The sequence below is a fragment of the Cydia strobilella genome, chromosome 19, assembly GCF_947568885.1.
Source record: "Cydia strobilella chromosome 19, ilCydStro3.1, whole genome shotgun sequence".
Classification (NCBI taxonomy): Eukaryota; Metazoa; Arthropoda; class Insecta; order Lepidoptera; family Tortricidae; genus Cydia; species Cydia strobilella.
This window is the reverse complement of record NC_086059.1, coordinates 7,910,151-7,930,311: the sequence shown is the minus strand read 5'-3', so window position 1 is coordinate 7,930,311 and position 20,161 is coordinate 7,910,151. Positions and strand designations below refer to the sequence as shown.

Here is a 20,161-nt window from a genome sequence, read left to right as displayed (position 1 = left end):
GGTAATCCCTTGTGAAAAATATTTTATTTTTCTTACCCTCCCTCCGACTCGACCAGTCGTGACCATTAAATTACATATAAGCAAGAAACCTAGAGCGAAATTCAGACTTTAAATATCTGCTTTTGATTTGATAAAATATTGTTATGATGATAGTCTAAGTGGATCTCGTTTGCTCTTACTTTATTAGAGCCAGAGCATGGAGAGATCATATCAAATATGTTTAAAATGCCGACCGTGTTATAAAAACAAACTAATTGACACTTTCATTCACTAAAATCAGCTCAGTAAATTTTGAAGCTAAGGTAGAACTTACGACATATACATAATTATACACCTGTTCTTACATACTAACATACATACACTGCTAAAAACCCATCTCATAATGAGACAATATCAGTAAAGCTTTGTAGTAAATTATCCCCAAATGCGCTGTCTGTCTTGGACGAAAACGTGACGCCCATTAATAATTCTTACCAACAACAATATACAGGGACGTTGATAAAAACATAGCGGTTATTAAGCGTAGTGCATGGCGAATTAATAGTGTATGTGGTTATAATAATAATATTCATTCATTTTAGGCATCAAGGGTCCATATTATAAATGTCTTACAAAGTAATGTTACGCGACATGGCAGTCATCATCTTCTCGCGTTATCCCGGCATTTTGACACGGCTTATGGGAGCCTGGGGTCCGCTTGGCAACTAATCCCAAGAATTGGCGTAGGCACTAGATTCAGTTTTACGCGACAAGGCAGTGTAAATAAATAGTTATTTGACAGTTGAGAGTTATCAACTATATGACTCACAAATATTTTCATTTTTGCCATTCCGAGCGAAATCATTGCTTCTAGGTCCTTGCTATGCCTCCCGTATGTGCCCTGCACACATAGTAAATGCAATGGGGTTATAAAAATTCTCATACGATTAGAACATTAATTTACCTAATATTTTACCTGGGGAACTAAAAGTCACAAAAACTGTAGCCATCAGGGTCGCGCAACAGCATTAATTATCTGCTACCATCGTAATATTGGGACACATTGGAATATTTGGAATTTTGCATCGTAATATTAGAAAACATCATTTACGCAAATATACCAGGAACCAATTAGTTATTCAAACTTAAATTTTATTTTAATTTCAGTATAAATACTGAATCTGATTCCGGATACCTCTTTTAGGGCAGATTTTTATCATAAGAAAATAGTATGTTCACGGCAATGAACTACACTTCAAATCACAAACTTACCTAACCATGAAATGTATTTTTGTTGAAAAGTCACCTTTCCAAACAAATGTAACAGATGATTTGATTGGCTGACGTGTCAAAAATAAGGCATTTGTCGCCGTTTCCCTTACATTTAACGTGAAAGGATAGCATGCCTAAACGCAACTTTCAGTCACAGAGCGTCAAGTCATTTGTAAGGCGAGCCCCACAATAGTTCTCTTCTGTATGACTGACTGCCTCGTCGCGAAAATGGTAGAAATTGTGTTATAGTTGGGTTGTATCCTTTGTGCTCACAATGAGGCCATTGTACTGCGGACAGATACTAATTTCAAATGTTTCTTTGTATATTCAACGCCTGAGGAAACAAAACTTATGAGGGGGCGAAATAAATATTCATTTTTTCGGTCGAATTTCCAACGCGCGTTTCGGCGAGATATATTGCCTTGTTCAATGTGTTTTATTTTTCTGGAAACTGTATTAAGGCGGTTGTTTTTTATTGCAATCTTAACACATTTTTTGTTGAATGGAAATTAGAATTGATATATGGGGCATCTGCTTTTTGTTTGGCGAAGTTTGAAAATAAGTTAGCTAAGATGAGAAAAAACAGACTTCGTAATAAGTTGGAATAGTCAATTATGTTTAGGCAATAGACAAGAGTTTCTGATAAATCTCTTAGACCTGTTTTTAAGATTTGTTTATGTTGATCGCAAGCAACTGAGACTGTCCTTAATAAAAACATTACTTAATCGTGGATGCGTGTTAAATAAACGATAATATAGCTTCCTTTCAATTATCTTTTAAAAAAGCTTACTATAGTATAATTTACATTTCAACATTCAGTAAGTTAATGTTGTAAGTGGGTACCTGCAGTCAGCACAAGTTTCAAGAAATTCTAGGGGTGTCCCGGCTTGCCACCTCATAGCACCGTGGTTACTGCACGGAACGGCGCACACGCAGTATATTTTTTGTATTGATCCCTTATAAATGCGATGGGTTACAGGTTCGTTATTTTATTGTTATTCGTCATAAAATGTTGCGTTTATCTTTTTATGTATTAATAACAGTCTATGCAGGCACATTTTAAGTGCCTTTAAATTTTTTACCTTTGGTTTAGCATACGTATCACCATCATTAGGCCTTGTCCATCTTTACAGATAATTTAAGCAGCATCCATGAGTTGTGTTATCTAGCGACAGCGTCGCTCGTGGCTAAATAACCCGATCCTTGAACGGCACAATCGTATACGCCATCTTCATTTAACAGTATTGTTAACGACTTCCAAACGTACGTTATCCGACAACGAAATAGCTTAAGCCTCCGAAAAAATATACATATATTATGTATATTTTATATAAACGTCGTCAACCAAATGTAATTATAAGAGGGTTGTTTAAAATAAATTAAATTAAATGTTCATAAAAACAGGGCACGCGTAAAGAATGTGTGATTTTCGCAATTACGAAACAAAGAATGAATGAAAACAATAATAAATTGCTTCGTAAATCATGCACGGGACTGTGTGCGGGTAAAATGTTTGTCTTGTTGTCGAGTGAATAGCAGACACAATAATTCAACATGTACTGATAATTGATTACAAATTCTGTACATTTGTTGAAATATGTTTAGATTAGTATTATGAAGGAAGGTCGAATGAGTAATTTATTGTTTATGTTTGACCTTGCATTTCAAAATGTTGAGCAAATAAGTACCTACTTATATCTATACTTAATTTTACTACGTATTTATTTTCTTATACACTATAGCATTACTCTTAATGAATTTATTTCATACTCAATAATTAATATGGCAAGTTGATCGTGGTTAATCAATGTCCTACTATGGTCTTTTTAAACGAATCAATTAACTTAAGTATATTTTTATTGTTCTTCCGGAAAATAACTTACAGACAACAAGGATCAACTAAAAGAGGAGGGGGAGGGGGATAACGGAGATGGCGGGATGACATTCCTTAGCAACTAGCCGGAAAAAGCACATCAACCGGAGTGGTGAAGATCAAGGGGAGAGGCCTTTGCCCAGCAGTGGGACTCTGTGGGACATTTAAGCAAATAAAACTAAAAGATAACGAGAAATAAGAAATAACATTAAAATTGTCAATAAAAAATCGCTTCCACCTTTCCTGTTGACACGTAAAGAAATAATGGACCGAAACGTAACAATTCCATTTCACTGCCAAATACTTAAGAGGAAAGGGGACGGCCGCTTCTCTAGACAAACGTGGACTCTGGATATTGGCATTATGGAAAACATTTTTACATAATTTGATGTAGGTATATTAGCCATAGGCACGCCCCTAACGTTTGACTTTTTTAGATTTTTTTGATTATTATAAAAATTAGGTGCGAAAAACAGATTTCATAACATTTAAATGCTCCTATAATAATCAAAAATTCGAATCAAACGTAGGGGCATAGCTGTGGTTGATATACAACAAATTGTGTCAATATATTTTTAATAATTCTACAATACAGGGAGGAAAATGAGGACTACGTTTGTATGAAAAGGGGTAGCGGGTCCTCCACTTTAAAGGCCTATAATAAATTTTAGCACAAGTTACGCAATGTGGGTCACTTCTTTATAAGGGTCGAGTGTTCGGTATCCATAACTTTTAGATGTTTGTTTTCCAATAGACGAAGTTCATAATGAATCCCTATAAATTGAAAAAATATTCTAAAACTAAAATGCTTAGTATATACTTCGAGATTGGCGATATTTGGTACCGTGGCATTCTCTTCTACACATTGCACCGTTAACATTATACAAATAATATGAATAATTTGTTTAAATATACGTTTAAAATATATATTTAAAAATGTATTCTAAAAGTAATTAAGGTCCGAGTGATTATAACACGATTACTGAAACCAACGGTTGAATGTTTAATCAACTTACAGGCCAATTGGAACGCACACTGATATCAGAATGACATCTAACTGATGTCATTCAAATATCGTGCATTTCACTCGTACTTGTCCGTACATGTATTGGTGCGGGCGAGACGCACGCTGGCTATACAGGGTGTCCCAAGCCATGGACACAGCCGAAATGTACATATGCATTAGGGTATTTAGAACCAGTGTACAAAGTATCATAACAACCGGTGTAGCGGTTACGAAGAAATTAACAAATTACGATTTTTTACTTTGGAGCAGCCTGTTAATAGCTCCTGAGGTAATAAATAGTATGAAACGTTCTTCGACCTTTTTGATTATATTTTTTATTTATGACACTAATACGATTCTGACTTTTGACAAATGTCATCATTGCCGCACATTTTCGAACAAATTGTCAAAAGCACTGCCAATGATTAATACAGTATCTTTCTTTTTGTTGTCGATTATTGGAAATAAATTTTGTTTGAATTTTTTTTTGTTCTAATTAAAAAAATATTAACGTTAGAGCATTCCTGAGAAGTAACCATACGTGGGATTTCAGGGTTTGTCCAATGGCTAAGGTCTGTGTACTTTGTGTACTTTGTATACTGGTTCTAAATACCCTAATGCATAATTATGTACATTTCGGCTTTGTCCAATGGCTAGGGACATCCTGTATATCTATTTTTTTATTACAGACACCAGGAACAAGTTTTCATTCAATTTAAAAAAAAGATATTACCTATACACACAATAAGTAATTAAAACTTAAAAATCAACTGAGAATATAGATAACATAATTTATTGTGTGTGTCTATACAACTTAAAAATCAACTGAGAATATAGATACTTATTGTTTTAATTACTTATTGTGTGTATAGGTAATATCTTTTTTTTAAATTGAATGAAAACGTGTTCCTGGTGGTGGTCAACAATAATGTTCCGGGCATTTTGTGAGGCATGTGCGGAGCCGAAGCCAATATGTAGAGGAGTAATTTTCATTTTTTTTACTCATACAAAATTGGTTTCAATTTGTCTGATCTATATTTTAAAAATATTCTTATTTATATTACAAGTCTCAAAAATTGTCAGAAATTACCCAAAGCGTAAATAAATATTCCCACACAATCAGATTAGATAATGGCATAACAATGAGTGAATGAGTGACTGTTGAAGCTTTTCTATACATTTTAGTCTTAATCTTTTGTTTATAATATTTTAAATATTACACGTTACATAGGTATTATTAAATTGGGTTACATTAATTTTAATATATACAAGCCTTTGATTAAACCTTTTGATTAAAAAGTCACATTTATTGCCGTAAAAGTGGTGACTGAAAGTCACAAGAACCCGCTGCCAAAAGCCTCTGCCATACAATCAAAGTTACGTACCTACTCGTAACTTTGATAATATATATACTCTGTATTGCCAGACATAGATATTTGTTACTTGAATGTTCATAACTTATTTCATATCATTTCAGAATGTCGTTTTAATATGTTTTTTTATTTATACTACGTCGGTGGCAAACAAGCATACGGCCCGCCTGATGTCAATCACCTCTGTAGCCTATGTACGCCTGCAACTCCAGAGGAGTTACATGCGCGTTGCCGACCCTAATACTCCGCACCCTCGTTGAGCTCTGGCAACCTTACTCACCGGCAGGAACACAACACTATGAGTAGGGTCTAGTGTTAGTTGGCTGCGGTTTCCTGTAAGGTGGAGGTACTTCCCCAGTTGGGCTCTGCTCTAGATCTGGAATGACATCCGCTGTCCTGTGCCCTACCACACAAAGCGAAAGTTTAACTTCGATTGTACGGTACGAGTATCGAGTACAGCGCCGGCTAGTTCGTGTGTCCTTACTTAAAAATTAGTATTATTATTTACTAGCTTTTTCCCGCGACTTCGTCTGCGTGGAGTTAGTAATTTGGGTAGATAATTTATTATCTGCTTTTTATCGATACCCCATACAAAATTCCACCCTATATAAAACCCTGGATAAAAACTGCCCTTTGTCCTTCCCCGGGACTCAAACTATCTCTATACCTCAACTAAATCGGATCAGCTGTTTAAGTGTGAAGAGGTAACAGACAGACAGACATACTTTCGCATTTATAATATTAGTATGGATTTTATCCGAGCGAACAGGGTTCTAATCTAGTATTTTGCAAAATCTCATACTTCTCTTTAAATTCGATATAGATATCTTCAAGAAGAGAGAGAAAAGGTTTTCACGTTACCCGATAGTTTCTTCGTTGGCCTTAAACGAAATAATCATAATAAATAAACATTAACAATTTAATAAATGTTAAGTCTATATAGTATTAATTTCTAAACAAATTAAATAATAAAATTGTACCTGACCATGATTCTCGCTAATAAATACTTTAAACTTTGAAGTGTATCATTATTTTTATCACACCAAATTACTGATTTGGTTAAAATCCAGCCTTACAGCATGAAGACTCCACTTTGTACCAACCAACCACAAACTTAATTTTGCTTCTTGTCTACATTTCTCTTCACAGACATCCTTTTCTGATATTTCTGTCTCTTATTAAAACCAGTATCGAGTTACAAAGAAAAAAACTTCAGCATTCTGACCATGTGTCACAAAGAGACGCAAGTTTTCTTCGGCAAAGTTGTGTCTTCGCGTTCAAAAACTTCTTTCCCTTTGTTATAGTTTAGTTTCTTACATTTTTTGCGGCCACGATACTCGGGGCGAAAGTTGGCAGAAACCAGTTTCAAGGCTCGCCGTTAACTAAATAAGATACGATATTGAGATTATAATATTAAACTTGCTCTATTTTTGAAGTTTTATTAAGGCGGATTAAGTATTCAATATTACAAGAAACTTCTAGACTGAAAATGTGTTTTTAGTATTATCAAACACACAGATCACCAACAAATTAGATGGACCATTAAAGAAGACTTGTCAATATACTGGCTCTCCTATACGAATATTTATGTGACGGCCGCTCACTACAGTAACATCCTTATTCATAAACGTCTAAGTACTAAAGTTGACAAGCCGCTAATAATCGTTTCTCCCTTTCCGACGTATTGGTATGATGGAAAGGGACAAACGATTATTAACGGCTTGTCAACTTTAGTAGACGTTTATGAATTAGGGGGTAAGGTTGCATCTATGTTCGTTAGCCTGTATTCATGTAAATTATTTTTTAGCTAATAAAATAAACTGGATGCTATTCAGCTCCCGGTTTACAAGTAAAAAACAAGTAATGCAGTTTGTGAAAGGCAGATGAACTTGGGCTTAAATGAAACTAATAACCTACTATAAAGCCAAACTTTGTGTTACTTAGTGCCAGTTGCACCATCCGCACTTGACAGACTGATCAACGTCACCCGGCGCGCCGCGGCGGTTTACTATGAAACTTTACAATAAAATCTAGCCAACTCTTTTACGATGACAAACAGTTTGGTACAACCGACCCTAATGATTATCTACATAATAACTTAAACTTGAATTTATATTACGAGAAACAAATAGATAAGTAGCCAAGGATGATACTTTTTTTTAACTTAATTCGTATTTTGAGTCACCACGTGCGAGATAATCTTAAACTGAAAGCTTTAAATAACCGGTCCCTCAGAATTATTACCAAAAACATTATTCTGTAAATATACCTGCGGATTAACTTTATTTTTTTGTAACTTTTTATCATTGTGCATTATTTACAAATAGGTTTAGATACGTATTCTTACTAGTCTGCTGTTTACAGAATATAGTGAAAATATTTACCTATTTTAAATAAATAAACTCTAGCTTAATTACTTCAAATTAAAACTTAATACGTAAGACGCAGAGAAAAGCTGGATACACTGCATGCAGAACTATGCACGTTTTTACACCTTATCTTTAGAACAAACTTAACTTTTCACCCAACCAAATCTAAAACTCTTAATAAATTTCCGGCTTTTGTATGTGAGTAAATCCTAAGTCAAACGCAAAGTTACATTTGTAGAACTACGCAGTTCGTATTAAAAGAATTTTCTCGGGGCTAAGTCTATTCCTCTGGTCATTACTCTTTGTAACTGTTACATAAAGGATGTTAGGTCTCAGGGTAACATTGTTTTAAAACGAGGCTAATCCTTGGGACTAGGTTTAGTGTGTATAACGTCGGTTTAATTATCTTGGGTAGCTAAATCGAGACTTATGTTTACAGGGACTTAAGTTTGTACTGTAACAAAGCCAGTTATGGGATAGGATTTTATACTTTGCACTCTATACAAATATTGACTTATACACGAGTCATATAAATTTAATTATTTTTAAAGTACATTTACTAATTATGCATAATTTGTAAACCCAATAGGTTACAAACGAAAAAAACATACCTAATCTTCAGCTGTAACATTTTATATACTCGTAAAAACTACATTGAATTTTTAAGCTATAGGTAATTAGGTACCTATCTACATCCGACCTATCGAAACTTATCATCAAGTACTTCGTTGGTCGGTATTCATAAAGAAAATATTGGTAGGTATAAGTATCTACGCAATTGAAAGTTTGAAATTATTTTCGTCTGGCCCCAATTATACTCATGTTGCTCTTAAAAAACCTGTGAAACCAAATAAGACAAGGTTTTTTTCAGTTCATTTATTCTGTACCTAACTTATATTACCTACACCAAAGATATATAACTCCGTATAAAATAAATAAAATCTAAGGAAAAAACGTGCCTCAGATATCAAGAAAGTCATTCTCGAATAGATGGCGCCACACCTTTGGCCTATACTCGGCTAGATGGCGTTGACGACACCGTTTTATTTTAACAATTTTAACACATATCAGTGAAAGAACGTGGGTCAAAGTCATATGGCGTTCTAAAAAAATTCAGATCCATACATACATATATATATATATACATTTTTTGTTATTTTTATACATTTAAATTTTTAGTTTTAATCGTGTGTCGATAGATGGTGGTAAATTTACAGTGACTACAAAATGTGCTATAATATTGACCCTCTATACTAGGTATCTATTCTCTTTGCCTACACGAAAGCCAGAAACATACTGATTACTGAGCATAGTATTATCTAATATTACATTACAGAGTTTATACAAACTGAGTACAATCCACATTTACATACAATACAACTAAGATACAAATTTTGTTCAAAACCCATAACTTTTTGAAATGAAATGAAATGAAAAATGAAGTACAAAATATAAACTAACCTAATTTAAAATAACTATTCTAATAATATTAAATATAAGCAAATTTATATATATATTTCTAAATCATGTGGCAAACGGTTTTGGCGTCAGCATGATTGTGAAAATGCCCACCCACATGGGTGACACTTCAGCGCTGTTTTTCAGCCAGAACCAGACTCCCTACGCACCTTCACAATTAATTAAATATGTTAAAGCTATTTGTTAAATAATAATATTTTGCAATGTTTTTTTAAAGGTGAGCAAGCAACTTTTTAGCCTAATTGGAGGTGGTAAATTATTCCATATTTTGAAGCGGCGTATCTGAAACTTTCTTTGACTCCTGGCCTGCAGATTTATATTTTAAAACTTTGTAGTGGAAACTTCAAAACACTTAGGATGATATAAAAAACAACAAATAATCGTACTTTTCTCATGACTATTTTAATAAACTCGAAAATGTTGATCATTTACTGTACTGGCAACAAAATCCAATAGTTGAAAAGTTAGTATGTAACAACACGAATGCAGTGACGCCGAATGTGCAATATAAACTGTTTAAAAACTAAGCGACGTAACAACCTTGTTTGTCGCATTTAATATTTAGTCCTATTTCAAAACCATAAGGTCGTTTATTCAACAACGCTACACAAGATAAGAGATTGCGTGAACTACAATCGGCAACCATAAAGCGAGCTGTGCCGTGGAAAAATCGCTCATATTTTCTTCAATGACAAACACGTTGTGTTGCTCAGATAACATTTTAAAATATTCGTTATAGCTTTTATCAACATGTTTTGGCACACGCAAGTTTGTTTTGTTGTTGTTTTCATTGTTAACGCTTGTTTTTGAGTGCTTCAATGTCCAAGGAAAATTGTTCAGAATATTTGGTAATATTTTCTGATTCACCCTAAACGGTAAGTATTAGTTTTATTTAATACGAATATCAGCGAGCAGATCTATTTTTATTGCATTACTAGCTTTTGCCCGCGACTTCGTCTGCGTGGACTTAGTAACAGCAGCTAAAGTAAGTATAGCGCCTGGAAAAAGTCTCATAGCCATCATTCAATTTGAGCATATTATGCACACAAATTAGCAGGCACGTCATTAATTATCTCAATTCCACCCCGTTTTTTACTTTCTTAAGGGATGATTTTCTGGATAAAAAGTATCATATGTCATTCTCAGGGATTCAACCTATCTCTATGCCAAATTTCATTTCGATCGATTCAGCGGTTTAAGCGTGAAGAGGGAACACACAGACAGAAAGACAGACAGACAGACTTTCGCATTTATAATATTATTAGTATGGATTATAAATACACGTATTTTTCGTTGTAAATAAGTATAAACGAAAAACCTTAAATTATCTAGAAACAATGTTTGATATTCAGATTTTTTCGTAAAATATTCAAAAACCATAGAAACCGTGAAAATAAAATAAAATTATATAACCAAATATAATACGTACTGACCATTTTACTATAAACACTAGCTGTTATCTTATCAAATATACTATATATAATAGTGTACTTTCCACAATCAGAAATATCTTTAACAAATATTAAAATATCAGTAAAAAAAAATATTGCACATACAATCATTTTAAACACTCTTACATAATAGTGTAACTCAAATGCAAACAGGAATTTAACACTTTTACAGTAAAACATTGCTTTAAGTATTTAAAAAAACATTTACGAAAATGTATTTTTCTCCCATACAAAATGCATACATACATAATATATGTCCTCGCAACACCATTGGTGTAAATTGGCTCTGCGTGTTTTTTTAAATGACGTTTTTTATACAAACAAAAACTTATTATCAAAAAAAAATTGTATAGCAGTTAACCGTTAAGTTTTTCTACTAATTTCTACTAATGTTTTCACATTATTCTATAGGATTCCTGAATTCTTCGCCGCTTATTCTACACGCGGTAAAACATTTTGCGGCGTCGATTTTGGCTTCCTTTGTGTGTCGCACGTGTGACGTCCGTTGGCTTGTTGGGTGGATGACGTTCGAAAAATTGCAGGGCACTTTTGGATGAGACCAGCCCAGGACCGGGATAAGTGGCGTACACGAAGAGAGGCCTATGCTCAGTAGTGGGCCACTGAAGGCTAAAATGATTATGATGATAACGACGACAGTCGTGTGACATAACACATACATTTTCTTCAGTTTTGTGTCATATTTTCGTGAATATTCCATTTGGTTGCGTACACTTTTTATGCACTGTTAATAATATAAAGAGAACCAAACATACCACTGCATCTGCTACTCACTGAGGTCTTGTCACAAAATCACAGGTTTTGTGACAAATGTATATATACTTATATGGTATATATTACTTGAGGGTTCTGTTAGTTTATTTATAAGTTACATAGTATATCATTTATATTGCAAACTTCATTCCACTAACCCATGCTTACAGTGTTCTCGACACGCGACAGTCACATAGTGCCGAGCCGTCAGTGATGCACGGCGACAGGGGAGACAAGTGTCGCGTCGCTCGCCTGCATAATCTTTGCGAAGAATAGTCAAATAACTGTGTAGCACCTACACACTTCATAGTATTTGAGGAACTATATCTGAGAGGTTATGAATCTTTCCCGTATTATGAAAAACGAGTATATGAAACACGAATATCTACATAAAAGCTAGAGTATAGGTATCGAATTGATATACATAAGAACATTCATACAAAATAATGTGTAATTTTCGGTAACGGTAGTATGTCAAGAACCGAAACAAAGTGTACATGACAAAAGTCGTAATAGAAAAGGGTCAGGCTACTGACCAATTACCTGGATTTCCAAAGATATCGGCACTGTCTACTTAGCAAATACAACAGACACCCTACATACTTGTTTAACCTCGATAGTGTTAGTGACGTAATATAATCGATACAGAACATTAAAATAACTTTATGAACGAAGATTTGACGGATTAGATACCTAAAAGGACAAAAAATGCCCAGAAACGCGTAAAAGGAACATAAATCTAACAATGGTTGCCAATTTTATTAAACTGAAAAATAGCAACAGTAGGAAAAACGGTTCTCGGGTTTCCGAGAGTAAGCGTAGCAAAAGTAAAGTGCTCATTTTTACCGCTTTGTTATTTTCTTATACTTTGTCTTTAAAAGACAGTTTTTAGAAGTCTCTGGATAATTGTCACAGTTTATTTATCTGTGGATTTAATATTTATTTTATAATTGTAGATATAAATTATAAACCTAGGTAAATGTTTGAGTTCATTAAATTTCAAGCATCTCGAAACTTCCTGCCTCGCACAGCTAAACTGTGGAATGAACTGTCGCCTGCGGTATTTCCGGACCGATATGACCTTCAAACCTTCAAGAAAAGAGCGTACTCCCATCTTAAAGGCCGGCAACGCACTTACAACCCCTCTGGTGTTGCGGGTGTCCATGGGCGGCGGTAATCGCTTACCATCAGGTGATCCGTCTGCTCGTTTGCCTCCTATTTCATAAAAAAAAAAAAAAAACTTATCGAGCCACTAAAGCACAAGTATAATCTGCCCGAATATGGGTTTCCATTTTACCTGCGCAATATTGAATACCTGCCTAATGTAACCTCAGTTCAATCTATCACGATTTGTTGTCCGAGGGGGGCGTTTTGCATATCTTTCTTATAGCAGAAAAAACAAAAGGACAAACGACTGGCAATGTTTTTCATGTCAGTAAAAATAAAAGAGAAGAAATTTGCATAGGTAGGTAGTACGTCTGGTCAGTAGTCGAATATATAGTTTGTCAAAGGACTGTCTCATTTCAAACATAGACAGAGAGAATCATATCTTTGTACACTAGTACTATCACCCAAAAGAAAAGGATGAGTATAGTTTTTTTGTTCTTATTTACTGACAATTTGGTTTGACCAACTATATATTAAGTATCACATATTAATGTACGACCACATGAGTTTAAATAAAAACCGGCCAAGTGCGAGTCGGACTCGCGCACTAAGGGTTCCGTACCATTACGCAAAAAACGGCAAAAAATCACGTTTGTTGTATGGGAGCCCCACTTAAATTAATATTTATTTTATTCTGTTTTTAGTATGTATCGGCAACAGAAAGACATCATCTGAGAACATTTCAAGATACAGCTTAATGACAGACGGACAGACAGACAGACAGACAGAAAGACAGCGAAGTCTTAAGTCTTAGTAATAGGGTCCCGTTTTTACCCTTTGGGTACGGAACCCTAAAAACCAGAGCTAAAAGTACAAATCGGATCTAAAAATGGTATAGTTTTCCCAAAAAAGTACATTTTCATTTTTATTCCAAAAAAGTGAAAGCAAAAATCTATTAGAAACTGCTGATTTTAAGTTAAAATCAGTTTTTAACTGACTAAAAACGCTTATCATTTAATTGCAGATTTCGAAAATGGAACCAACGATAAGGAATCAATTAATAAAATTCCACCCGGACACCCTACATGCTGTTAAAACAGCTTGTAAATTGGAAAGCTCGGGAAGGATGGATGAAGCAGTCGATTTACTCCAAGAATGGATATTGAAACAAACACATTTTGCCAAGAAAATATACCGTGAGTTTTTTTCACCAAATATTACGATTAAATTATAAAATAAACAACTGACATTCTTGATGTGGGTCGAGGTGTATAAGTCAATTAATTTATTCGATAGCTGTTAGATGATCTTAGTTTTTCTGATTATTTAAATAAATTATGGAACATACATACCATAATTTCTATTGTTTGTAATTGTGAAGTACTATTTTTTCCCTTGACTTACTTTTTCTGACCTAAACAAAAAGGATGTTTAAAAAAATTATCGACTTTCATCGAAGAACAGTGATTTTGATATTATGTATTTTGAGAGCGCGGTGACTCCGTAGCACAGGGCGGACACGCTATACATCAAAAATTACTTGCGTTTCTATGTGTGAACGGCACGTCTGTACACGCGTCATGCGTCATAGTGTGAGTAAGTTGCTTATAAAAATAGTACTGAGCGGCCGGCAAACGGCCGTCAATCTGCCGTCGCGGGGCGAGGTAATTCGAGTCGGGGCGGAGCGGTGCGTGGCCGTTCTGTATGATAATACTATTACTTAATCTGTGCCCGTAGTTCGGGGGTCCAAGTTAGTAACTCCTAGGATTTAATAGTCAGGGAGGCAATACGTTTAACTAAGAGCACTAGTCAACACCGAACTTAACTAGGCAAACTTTATACATCTGCGTTTGCATCAAATCCGGTAGTTCTGATTTTTTACAAATTTGTTGATGATGTTGGACCATTTAATAATCCAAGTTTGGGACCTCGAGCGCCGAACACAACTTTTTCAAAAATCGAAAAAACCTCGATTTTTTTTTATATTTGGGCGATTATAACCATAAAGGACTGATTATTGATAGTACCTTCTCAAGATGTTTTTAAAGTAGACTATAATACGAGACTAGAATTGTCTCTGTAGATTTAATAGTTTCTGAGATAAAGCCTCAAAATTTATAATTTTTCGAACGAATTCGTAGGCTGTGAGTGCAGTGAGTATGCACTTTTACCCCAGGCGATGCCGCTTGGCACAATAGTCCAAAGGTCAAGCTGATTTGGCCCGGTAGCCACGAGATCGTACCGTGCCTACCCCCCAAAAGGGGGGGGGGGTCTTCCTACACTTAGCAACTAAGGGCAAGTTATATAATATCATTTTCATTAAAGCATGAATCAACTTTTTGTTGCAGCTCCAAGTTATTTAGAAGCGATATTAATTTCAACTAAAGGTTCAGTAGAAATAGCTAAGAGACGAATTGACAAAATGTGTACTATGAGGACGTTTTCACCACAATTATTTGACAAGACCGACGCAAAAAACGACTTAATGGAACTGCATGACATCATGTTAGTATCTTTAAAGACATCTAGCCGCATTTATCTACCTAACGTAAGAATAAGTACATTATTTACTAACATATTCTAGAAACTAAACGATGCTTAAGCTGAGTACTTGAATTATTTTATTTTGTGGTTGTAGTTTACATACATTTTATTATTACTTATTTACTTTTTATTGTAACAAAGTTATAATTATTTAGGAAAAAATTAATATTAAATAAACTAAACTAAACTAAACTTATAAAACTTAAAATAAACTTATAAATAAAAAATGCTCCCCAGGTCGCTATCATGTGTTATGGTGCCCAGAAGACTGGCAGCGTTACCTCTTTGGATGGCCAGACTTAGTCTCTGGCCGAAGTAGCTGCCAACCCTCCGGTCACCAGAGATTTTATTATTTAGATTGTTTTGAAGTCTTTTAGAAAACTTCAAGATTTAATTGGGGAAAATGTATTATATCGTCACGTTTTTTGGTATTGACCCTATAATTAATAACACATTCAGTATTTATGATGATAGACAGGTAAAAGTTTACCATGGCTTGGGAATCAGAGGGGCTACCGCGAAAACCGAAATTCGCAAATTGCGGGGATCTTTCTCTTTTACTCCAATGAAGGCGTAATTAGAGTAACAGAGAAAAATTCCCGCAATTTGCGAACTTCGATTTTCGCGGTTATAGCCCAGGTGTATATGTAATTAATCCTTTTTTTTACAGAAAGACGATAAATTTACCAACACTAACGGAGGATCACTATAGAATTTCTTTGATTAAGCCAACGGGCAAATCATTACCGCTACAATATAGTCATTTGGATTTCTTTAAGTTCACTATAATTGTACGTATTAAGAATACTTTCTTCATCTCATTAACTCGTAAATACCTGATTTTTAGCTTCTGACGCGTCTAAAGAATTTACTTACATGAATACACATATTGATTAGCTCATTTCATTGACAGGATACCTCGATATCGAGTGTTTTGACACTGATTTTTTTGAAAGTCTGTTCATTAGTTTACTATTATCAGCGTCTTTGACGAAGAATCTGAGGAACTAAAATAAGTCTGATCTAACAGAAAATCTCTTTTAACAGTACATGTAGCAAAGATCGTTGTTTCTTAAATAAGTGCCAAGGTTACATTCAGATTGTGGATCAAGGATATAAAGTAATTATAAACAGTGATAAGTATTGTTCGTTTGCTGCTGTTAAGTTGCATCTGTACTACTATTACTACTATTACTAGTATCAGTATATAATACTCTTTATTGACACCTCACACAGTTTACAATACATGTACAGGAACATAAACAAAGATCGTTGTTTCTTAAATAAGTGCCAAGGTTACATTCAGATTGTGGATCAAGGATATAAAGTAATTATAAACAGTGATAAGTATTGTTCGTTTGCTGCTGTTAAGTTGCATCTGTACTACTATTACTACTATTACTAGTATCAGTATATAATACTCTTTATTGACACCTCACACAGTTTACAATACATGTACAGGAACATAAACAAAGATCGTTGTTTCTTAAATAAGTGCCAAGGTTACATTCAGATTGTGGATCAAGGATATAAAGTAATTATAAACAGTGATAAGTATTGTTCGTTTGCTGCTGTTAAGTTGCATCTGTACTACTATTACTACTATTACTAGTATCAGTATATAATACTCTTTATTGACACCTCACACAGTTTACAATACATGTACAGGAACATAAACAAAGATCGTTGTTTCTTAAATAAGTGCCAAGGTTACATTCAGATTGTGGATCAAGGATATAAAGTAATTATAAACAGTGATAAGTATTGTTGATCTGCTGCTGTTAAGTTGCATCAGTACTACTATTACTACTATTACTAGTATCAGTATATAATACTCTTTATTGACACCTCACACAGTTTACAATACATGTACAGGAACATAAACAAAGACAATTAGATATAGGTAACAACAGGCGGTCTCATCGCTTAAGAGCAATTTTTGCAGACAGCCTTTGGGTAGCGGAGATAAGAAAATGAATAATTAAATAATGGAGGTAGTTAGTGCAAAGAAAAAAATATAAAATATGTCCAACTGAATATTACCAAACAATACAAAATTTATATGAATACATACACATACATAAATAAGCATAAACATAAACGTACAGTCAGCAAAACTGCGCGTTGCGACATTGCTGCAATCTATTACCTCCTCCAAATCAAACCTTAAAAAAATATTTTAGCCTCTTCCTTAGTTTTGATTATTGACACTGTTTGTATATATATTATGTTGATGTACAATCAGCAAAACTATCAATTTAGCATAATAAAAGCCCTAAGCTGTTTATCTTTTAGAAACCTAATTATATATTTTATACCAACCAGTTTATGGCCAGAAATAAATATTTTTCATTTTTTTTTCAGTTAGCTGAATATATAAAACTGCACGACTATTGCCAAGGATTCATAATCATTATGGACCATAGAGATGCAAATATCATGGATTTTGTGACAAGAACAAATCTTTATGAGTTACAAAACGTTATATCACTTTTAACGGTACGTAAAAATTATAATTCAATGCCTTATGTTGTGCAAAAATAAGAGATGTCTTTGTTACATGTTAATAAAGATCATAAATTGCGCCTCTTTATATTCGGGTAACAAAAAGGGTACTTATGTAGGTAATTTTCTAAAGAAAGCTAATACTCTTATGAAGAAACCACTATACGTTTATTTATTTTCCAGGAAGGCTACGGAATCCGAATGAAAGGCCTCCACATCCTCTCTTGTTCTAAGGTTGTCGATACACTACTAGCCATCTTTAAACAGGTGTTTAGCGCGAAATTGGCAGCGCGCATTCATGTTCATAAAACAATTGAAACTATGTACGAATTTGTGCCAAAATCATTGTTGCCTGAGGATTTAGGAGGAGATGAAAGGTCAATCTCGACATTACATGGTAAGATAGACATGAATTTAAATGTTGCAATAACTTTACTCTGACTGTTCGACCAAATTCATACCTATAAATAATCAAAATGAAATGCAGTGGATAAAATTAAAAAGACGTAAGTTGAATATATGACTCCAATGAAAGTGCTTTGGGATGACGTATAGGTAAATGTAACGTGTCCATTTTGTGCGCGTGTGTAGTTCCATACCTATTTGATGTAAATTCCGTGTTAGTTTTTTTGTGTTAAATACTTATCTGACTGAAATTTAATAATATGCAACATCTCAAAAACAAACGCTGTCCCAAGAGCCTTTATATTATATAAAGAATCCTTCGTATATTATGTAATTAATTGTATTAAACCTTACCTGATATTATTACCTACGAGTAGGTATTTATGGATGTATGTATGTATACATGCTTTATTGTACATAGAAAAAGAAACACGAGAAACACAGTTACAGAGTAAATTAAATACAACAAAGGTGGAACTTAACCCTGTATGGGATGTCTTCCAGTTAACATTTGAGGAAATGAGTAGGAACGAAATAACGATGAATACAAACAAAAACAAAAATGTACAACCGCTAAAAGTAATGAAATGTTTTGAATACACATTATTACAAATATACATAAATACAAATATAACAATTAAATAATGCATACTTACATATATAAATATAACAGACAAAAATCATTATTCATGTATATATACATAGCTCGTGATCAGCAACGCAGGCTTTGTCAAATGTTGAAAAAATAAAGAAATACTTAATAAATAATATAAATAAATAAACTATTCGTTTAATTTCAGGCGAATGGCTGCAAGAGCTGTCAACCGAAGACCATATCAATTACATGAAAATGATGCGAGAAGCATGCACCGACGAGAAACTCAGGCTCACAGATCAGTTTGACGAGAACATGGGTCTCTCTGGAACGTTTAGGTCACTAGCTTTTGATTAACACTGGTTTGATTTAAAAACACATTGCTTAAAGTCTACAACGGAACAAGATTTCATGAGTAACTCACAAGCGGTATTGAGCCTTAAAGTCTAAGGAGAGACTTTGACTCATGTGTGTTCTACCGCTTGTACAATGGGTTGTGCTCTAAAGGGGCCCACTGACTATCAGTCCGCCGGACGATATCGGCCTGTCAGTTGTTCGGAACTGTCAAATTTTTGTTCTAACTGACAGGCCGATATCGTCCGGCGGACTGATAGTCAGTGGGCCCCTTAAAGAATTATTTGACACGCCCACTTTCTAACACCGCACCGCTTGCCATCGACAGGGTGTTCATCCTCACACCCTAGAACCTAAATGGTCGCGTACTGTGCGGTTTCAGAGGAATTTCCTCCCGCGCACGTGTCGGCTACGCTTTGAGGGTCTACCTCGGGAAAACCTCGGAAGGGAGCTCATTCCACTCAATATGGGGACCTTCAAAAAAGGAGTTTTTAAAAGGTCGGCAACGCGCACGTAACCTCTGGTGTTGCAGGCGTCCATAGGCTACGGTGATTGCTTACCATCAGGCAAGCCATATGCTTGTTTGCCACCGATGTGGTATAAAAAAGGAGTTGAGAGAATATTTCATAATTCATAATTCTTTATTGCAACCATGGTACAGTATAGATGTTAATTATAATATACAATGTCTCACATGGACCCTGTAAGGGCACAGCATATCAATAGCTTACTCATAACATATTATTATTATATTTTTTATTGTATTGTATGTAGCAAATTATTAATTTATCTAAAATTTCCCATTCATAAGCATTAAGGTGAAGTTCAGATGGCAATTGCAGGTGTATTATTATTGTTGTGACCTACTGCGGCCTTGAAGCGGGCGCTGTATCTGTCAATTTCCTTGATAAAATAAGTGACGTATTGAACGTCATAATCGCGGCAGTAACGCGGCAAAGAATGCAAGTGACTCAGCTACTAATAAATATTAATACAAAATTTAACACGATTAGGGTTTTATTATTTGTGTCATTTGTATTACCAAATACCTAATCGTTGCCAGTCAACTGAAAAAATG

The 20,161-nt window shown here is 34.4% G+C and overlaps 2 protein-coding genes across 3 annotated transcripts in view; one reads left to right on the top strand and one right to left on the bottom strand.

Annotated features, from left to right (window-relative positions):
• Nucleotides 1-20,161, bottom strand: part of LOC134750125 (TWiK family of potassium channels protein 9-like) — a 58,082-nt gene that overhangs the window by 21,570 nt on the left and 16,351 nt on the right. The gene's annotated exons all lie outside the window — the stretch shown is intronic.
• Nucleotides 10,013-19,132, top strand: LOC134750142 (uncharacterized). 2 transcript variants are annotated; one of them, XM_063685259.1, is made up of 7 exons: nt 10,015-10,226; nt 13,705-13,876; nt 15,029-15,185; nt 15,895-16,015; nt 17,589-17,723; nt 17,913-18,126; nt 18,935-19,132. In XM_063685259.1, exons 2-7 carry the CDS (start codon nt 13,714-13,716, stop codon nt 19,084-19,086), a joined length of 942 nt encoding a protein of 313 aa, XP_063541329.1. In that variant the 5' UTR covers nt 10,015-10,226; nt 13,705-13,713; the 3' UTR covers nt 19,087-19,132. The 2 variants fall into 2 exon arrangements, with proteins under 2 accessions (XP_063541330.1, XP_063541329.1); XM_063685260.1 differs by lacking the exon at nt 15,029-15,185 and having other exon boundaries at nt 10,013-10,226.